Genomic DNA, 8084 nt, shown 5'->3' with positions numbered 1-8084 from the left:
TATTATTTAATATATCCATGGAAAGATCATAAGGATAGGTTAAAAAGCAGTAAAAACAGAAAGGAATGATCTGAAGAATTGTTATGAAGCTGGAGATTTTTATGAAGACTATTATTGATTAAGTCACATTAAAAATAGTCTGAAACATAAAACAATAGAGAACAGAAAATGTAAAGACTGCAGTAAAGAATAAACGACAAGGCATTATTGTTTGGATTATAAAAAGGAAGAAGATTTTCGGAAAAAAAAATCCAAAATTAGCATAAGTGGGAATGTTTTTGAAATATAAACATGAATATAATATTGTATGGGAAATATGAAAATGTGAAGTTGACAGATGGGACAGGATATTGATGGTAACAGGATGGGTGTTGTGGAAAAGAAGATGTGTTAAATTTCTGTGTAATAAATATAGGAATAATGAAGATGTGTTGGCTGAAATAACAAAGACTGTTGTGGAAAAAAAGGTTGAGGGAATAGAAATAAAGATTTTAAAGTTAGAGAAATTGAAAATGTAAAAATACTGAAAATATTGTAAAGGTTGTAGAAATGTAAACAGAATGGAAGGGATGTGATGTATTAAAAATAAAGAAATATATATATATATATATATATAGAGAGAGAGAGAGAGAGAAAGAGAGAGAGAGAGAGAGAGAGATAAAGCAACCCCTATTCTTTTTGAAAGTGAAAAGAGAGAGCATTCCTAGCATGAAGTGCTAGGAGAAGAATCTTATTTTTGTACAGTTATACAGGCAGCAAGGAAAAGGAGAAGTTACTTGAAAAAGTAAATGATTGGGAGGAATTAATACAGATTTAGTCATGTTATATGATTTAAGTATGACTTAAGAGGCAGTAAAAAAATAGGAGCAGATGGGAAACTTTGTAACCATATAATGAAAAGCTTCAGTATGACATTAGGTAGGGAAAGAGTGTAACTGTACAGCAGAGTAGGAGTAAAGACAGAAATAAATTCTGTGTTATTTTCAAGGACTTTATAATACAACATAGGAATTTAATAGATCATACTGCAGTAATGCCAATGTTTGGAGAAGACAGAATATAATTAAAATAGGGAAAGGTTTGACATGGTTAACAGGTGTAGGTACAGAACTTGAAGTGATGAGAAAATAAAGCAAAATCATTTAAAGACAGTAAGGAAATAATGGCATTTTGCAATTCATGGACAGAGGGCTAGATAAATTATAAAACAAATACAAAAAGTTTGTGAAGAGATCATGACAAATTAGCATGACTGTGGAAACAGTTCTATAGACAAATGTGCATGGAGTACAACAAGGCAGTGGATGAAGGAGGAAGTGGGCAACATAAAAGAGCAAGAGAAATATATTAGATGAATATGTTAAAAGTGAAAGATTTGTTAAAGAGACATGAATACTTAGTGAAAGGGAATACAAAAAGGAAGTAAGCCTTTTTTAGAGTACCAGCAAAATTTTAATGAAAATATAGTAAGTATAATAAGTGAAGTAAAAGATGGGAGAGGTAAGCTTATAAGGAGTTATTCAGAAACAGCAGATAAGTACATAAGAAAAATGTGTAAGAACATGGTAAAAGGAATGGAAATATATGGGGAGTGAAAAGCATTAGCAATGTAATAAGCAACTGATATTAATACAAGGTAATTGGATATGGCCATAGGTAAAGACAGGAAAGACATAGTACCAGAAATATACAGAATAAGATACGAGTTTTACAGTACCTGGAGACAGAGAAAAAGAATGTGTCTTAAAAAAAACTGTACATGAATGGATGAAAAAGGCAATAGAGAATGAGTAAATATTCATGGGTTTTAGAAAATGTTATGGAAAAGGAGAGAAAGAAGAAGAAATAAGTTATTGGAGACCAGTTAACTGTGTTTAACATTGATTATAAAACAATGATGACAATATATCAGAAGAGTTTTGACACAGTTATTAAAGAAGTTGTATAAGACAGAGTATACAGAATGAAAAGAAGAAATACTAAGGAAATCTTAATATTGATAAAAGAAGTAGTGGGTAGCATTAGAATGGGAACCGCAGAAGGAAGAATAGCTGCATATGATATCAAGAAGGCAGAGGAAGGAATAGATATAGATCAAAGCACATATACATATGTACAAATATTTCAATGCCCCTTTAGCCTGCCAATTTATCAAAACAGTTGTTCCCATAATAAGTGTCCAGGCTGTTCTTAAAAATATCTAAACTAGTACTTTCCTTAATGTAGTTTGGTAGTCTGTTCCATGTATCAGCTGCTCTCTCAGAGAACCAATTAGTACACTTCTCATTCCTATAGAATCCTCTTCATAGGTTATTTGATGATTCTCCACTACTTTCTGATAACCCCAAACATTCCCAGAGGTAGTTGTCCCTAAATGCCCTTTATATCTGAATAAGGTGTCTTCTTAAATATCTATATGAGACACTGTGCAAGTTTAGATAATTTAGTCTATCATAATAACTTAAATGTTCACATCCATGGATCCCCTTGGTATATTTCCTCTGCACTCTTTCTAGTTTACTCATGCTTCTTTTCTTATAAGGTTTCCATATTGTTATTCCATACTCAATTTTGGGTTTATATAGCAAGGTTTGCAAAAAAGTTGTAAACGAACACAGGCAGGTGTCCACGAAACCAATAAACGAAAAAAAGACACCACTGGAACAAGGCAGCACCAATAAGTTCTTCAAATTTCTTAAAGTTAATGTAGCAGACTGCTGAAACACCAAATGCCAATAACAAAGATTTTAACGCTTTATTGTAGATCCGTTTTCGTCACCAACTTCTTCAGAAATGAACACAGAATGCCCAGTCACATCATATTATATACTAACTCCAGTTAAAATTAATTGAATAATCAAATCAATTAAAACTTTTAAAACAATTAACTAAAAGGTGAAAGCACACTTCACAAAGCCTTTTCTGTATGCAAACAAAATTCACAATAAAAGTGATTGCAACTTGATTAATATATTAAAAAACTTGTGCTAATAAATATATTCTGTACAAGTCAAAACTTTATATTCACAAATTTAAATATAATTTAAAAATTTATATTTGCAAAAAAGTTGCCCTAATCAGCATGCCATGGGCAAATTCCTTGCCATTGCTGATGCAGTAAGCCTCTGAAATGACACAGAAGGATGAGGACCTTAGAGGATCCCAGAAATCCTTACATAGCAGACTTTTCTGGCATTCTATAAGGTTGAAAGAAGAGACACTGACAATGTATACTGGAAACGTGGAGTTCAGTTGAAATCAAGAATCCTGTGGCTAGGTCAAATCCAGTACCCTGAACCATGGAAATGAAAAGCAAATCATGAATATCACAGAATGTGCCACTTCTCAGAGTATACCCAGTTCAAGCGCTAGGTCAGACACTTCCCAGGATATATGTTGTTCACAGAGGGTTTGCTAATCCCAGAATCTTGCTCTTTGAAGGTGAACTGCATTCTGGTGATCTACGTGAACAGTTTTGTATTAAATACACTGGTTTGCTAAGAAGTATATTGACATGCTAAAATGTCTAGTTTAGGCTATTCTGGTGGAACAGAGGGATAACACCCTGACTACTGCCCAGCTGACTCGGGTTCAATTAGCTACTCAGAAGACTGACTAAGTGGCAGGAAGGGATGGACATTACCATCTCTGGTGGGAGGGCAGTTATGTGGGTGTGTCTTCTAGTGACACCTGATGAAGGCTGGGGACATCGTTACAGAGAAGTGGGTCCAAAGGGAGAAATAGGCTGGGGACATGGCTGAGCTACTGTGTACATGAGAGCCAAACACCACATGATCCCACTGCAAACCCACCCCTTGGGCTGTGAGGTAAGGAGAGTAATGAGGTAAGTCAAAAATGTTGACAGCTAGATCCTAGGACATCCTTAAGATCTGCACCAGCTCCAGCCTTATCAGAGAAAGTCCAGAAGGTTAGGAGGCGATTGCTAGACCCAGTGATGGATGTAGTACACTGGGTAGAGAGCAACAGGATGATGCAGTAGGAGAAAAGAAACCCCCAACAAATATTTCTACATTTCATACAGATTATAGGGGGCAGTGGACTGAACAGCTCTGGCAATATGGTGTTTCTGTGCTTACCAGGAAGTTCTGAGTAGTGTATACATGTTTGGAAGAATGAAGCTGTGAAGAAAGCAAGAGATATTTTATTGTGATATTCAGATTATTTCCCTTTTCACTGTGTGTACATTAATCTGTGTATTCAAATGAGATACCTAATTATTCCTTACTATTTACCATGTGTTCATACTCAAATCTGAATGTATTTTCTTTCTGCAAATACACTTCTTAATATATTACCTTGATCACTTATTGTGATATGTTTATAAACTGCAACTTTTCATAATTAAACAAGTACTTTTTGCCTAATATCCATTGCCGTCAATAAAAAAACAACAAAATCATTAATACCAAAAGTAATATAGGCAGCATTCAGGCAAATGAACACTGCATTTGCTGTGGCAAACTGCTACAGTGAATGCATGAAATAATACATGCATGTATTGCTTCTTGGCTGTAGTTAACAAGTTACAGGAGCTGAAAGTAGCCAGAGAAGCATTTGCAGAAATGAGTGTCAGTTTCACAATCTGGTGCTTGTTTATTGTGTTTGACTTAAGGCCTACATGAACAGAAATGAACCGAGTGCTCTTTGCAACCAGAAATGTCAACACTTGCACTGCTGAGACAGTACTGGATTCCCTGAGAAAAGGGTAAAACTTATAGAAAGGAAAAATGTGATTCTAGTAAAGTTCGTGTTAGTGAAGCGGTGTCAGTCCCTGTGGATGTATTTATATATTTTATTAAACACTGGAATGTTATGATTTCTGTAACATAATTTTCTAAGTAAAAGTATGCATGTTTCTTCTGTAATCTAAATACTGTTTTTTCTCTTTTCTAGGACAAGTGTTTTGTCATTATTAGAATAACACTGAGTGACGTGAATGAGACAGTGGAGTGATTTGGAAGAAAACATGGCTGCAGACAGCTATGTAACAGTTCCAGAAGGATACTGCCTTACAGAAGCTTTACAGTACTATGGTAAGTAATAATCTGCTAAACATACATGCACCGTAAAATACCAAACTCTAAAACTGTGATAAGAAAGGAGAAACTATAAATGAAATAAAACGCAATTAAACATCTTAAAAAATCAAGAAAACAGCTAACAGAATCAGCCATGGCTGTCAGCAATTATAGTTTTTTTTACTTACCAGTAAGCTTGAAAGCATTTAATTTTTTTAATAACTCTTAAAAGATAATTACCTCAAATATCTTGAAAGGTAGTTCACACAGTTATAATACAGTATTTCATTAATGCAGGTCTCTAAGTTGGTAGTGATGTCCAGGTCATCTAAAAATAGGTGAGGCCAGTCTACAATATGATCCCAAGTATTCCAGCTAAAAACACACTAAAAAGGACCACAGGATTGAAACCTTTGTTGTGCCTTTGTCTCTTTAATAAACAGATTTAATCAGAAATGAACAATTTAAAACTTAGACCCATTAAATACTTTTTAATAAAAATATATGATTAGTATGAACCAAAGAACTGTCAATTTTTTGATGACTTCACACATTTAATATTAGTCATGTCATTTAATCCTGGAAAAGCCCCAAGTCTAAGGTGCTGGATTAAAAAAAAAACAAAACAAAACAAACAAACAAAAAAAAAAACAGCTGTGAGAAGTAAGTGCTGTGGCAAAAAGGGTCCTTTAGCTAGACTGTGAAAAAAACAGTGATTCAGAGACACATTAGTAGCAATATTAAAATAAAACCTTCAAATAAAATAATGCTAGAGCCAGAGTCCAAGGAACTTCCCAAACAAGATATAAGGTATAAAAAAGGATTTTTTTATACGTTATACCTTATAGCTTATACCTTATATCTTGTTTGGAAAGTTCCTTGGACTCTGGCTCTAACATTATTTTATTTGAAGGTTTGGTTTTACTATAATGCTACACTTGTGTTTTTATTCCTAGCAATTTTAAAATACCTCATTATCAGCTGATTTGAATCTATAAGAATTGCTTGGACATTACAGCAAGTGCTAAGAAGCACCTTGCTGTGCTAATCAAAACTGGCAACCCATGCATTGCATTGGCATAGGCAACCCCCTCATTTGTGCCATCACACACATACACACATTCAGGCAGACATACACACACACACACACACACACACACACACACACACACACACACACACACACACACACACACACACACACATCCCTATACCTCTCAGCTGTCCCTTATGTTACAGAAAGTCCCTGACTTTGTCTCTTACAATTGCCCTGTCCTTCCTCAAGGACCACTACAGTCAGTTAATGATGTCAGATGTTAGAGTTTCATACTTACTAACGCTTAGAGTATGCTTCTTGATAGAAAATTTGTGGTGCTATTTAACTTCCTACACACACATATTCCCCTTACTAATCTCCATACTCTGAACACCCAAGCAGATGCGTCCAACACACACACACACACACACACACACGCACACACACACACACACACACACACACACACACACACACACACACACACACACACACACACACACACACACACACACACTAACCTGCGACCACTCATACCCCTGCATACATGATTGCATACACACATGCTGCCACACACAAACACACCCACTCATTCGCACTACCCATCTGCTGAACTTCCCAACACTTACATCTAATGAGATCACTCTCCCACTGAATATAATGGGTGAATACAAACGTTTGGCCGTATTAATTAACATTACTGATGGGGCTGACTACACAGTTGGGTAGTTCTATGAATCCCTTGCTTGTGTAAAAACATACCTTAGGCATTTCTGGAGGAGAGCACATGACTCAATTATCATAATGCCACTCACCCAGAATGCCTCATTAACACTGCGGTAAGCCATGAGGACAGCGGCCTATACCTTTCAACTGCCCCTAATTTTCAGGGATATCCCTGATTTTGACACAAATTTTAACTCTCCCTCTTAATCCTTCCTAAAACTTGTGATGTTTAGAGAAAAGGAGGTTAATTACACTTGAGAATAATTAGAGATATATACTGCTTTTACTTCAGAAAATGGATATTAATTCACATTCTCTTATTCTATCACTGTGTCAAGTTAATAGTACTTGCATTTTAAAAGTGTCCCTGACTGCTGCTAATTATTTTTGTAATTGTCTCTGATTCTGTAGAGATCTGTCCCTGATTTGTTGAGAGCTATGCCGACAGCCTTACTTGATAATTCTATGGGCCACACAGAATTACTGCATTAGGGCTGTCTATGAATTAGAAAGGGTTACCAACAATGAAAAACAGACCACATTTGAGGTTATTGTTGGCGGTAGCCCTTTTTGAATCCCAGTTCCATCGAGTTCTTTAATTTAAAAAAAATGCCAATATAACCTTTAAGTTACAAAACAAAAATCCAAAACAAGAAAGAAAATTTTCCGATATTTTTGCAAGAGTCATGATGTCTGTATAATGTGTTTTTAATTCTTTTTTCTTTCTTGATTATAATGCTCATAGACTATCTGTGACAATATTCTGATAGTCTTACTTACAAAAAAGCTTCACGAGATTCACAGCTAGCCAAACAGGCAATCCCTTTATAGTTACAATTAAACTGTCTTTGTCCTGTCTTGGGCTATCACAGCATAAGGACTGTTTTCCTTAAACATGCGTACCTTACTTGACCCTAAGGAATACATACCCCACACTTTTGTACTTTACGTGTCTCCTGTGTTGCTACTTTAACATCTGTGTTCCACTTATAAGTAAAGTTAGGTGTTGCACTAATTTCCTCTTCTAGTTCTGTGGTTCTTGGAAAAGTTTTCCAATTATTTTGCAAAATACACTTCATCTCAAATCTGTCTATAGAATATTCTAAACAAAAGCACTTTCCCAGAAAACATTTCCTAATTTCAGATCTATCAGATGTTTGAGTATGTCTGTTTTTAATGACATCACCTGTAATGTTATCAATCATTTTTTTCATCATATTCTCTGTCTAGAAACATTTCATTTAAAATACATACGCCTGTTCTAAATAATTCATTGTGTCATG

General features: G+C 35.1%; 1 protein-coding gene across 4 annotated transcripts in view; it reads left to right on the top strand.

Moving 5' to 3' along the window:
* The window catches only part of LOC122806216 (bile acid receptor-like), a 428707-nt gene that overhangs the window by 171768 nt on the left and 248855 nt on the right, over positions 1 to 8084 (top strand). For 3 of the 4 annotated variants that reach the window (XM_044076450.1, XM_044076451.1, XM_044076453.1), the window contains one exon: positions 4915 to 5054. In XM_044076450.1, the coding sequence (XP_043932385.1) occupies positions 4958 to 5054 (97 nt within the window). In that variant the 5' untranslated portion in view covers positions 4915 to 4957. Of the gene's footprint in view, positions 1 to 4652; positions 4727 to 4914; positions 5055 to 8084 lie in introns of those variants that run through there. The other variant, XM_044076452.1, reaches the window with a different exon arrangement.

The sequence above is a fragment of the Protopterus annectens genome, chromosome 7.part0 (genome assembly GCF_019279795.1).
Source record: "Protopterus annectens isolate FY-2018-M chromosome 7.part0, PAN1.0, whole genome shotgun sequence".
Classification (NCBI taxonomy): domain Eukaryota; kingdom Metazoa; phylum Chordata; order Ceratodontiformes; family Protopteridae; genus Protopterus; species Protopterus annectens.
This window is presented reverse-complemented; position numbering and strand designations above follow the sequence as displayed.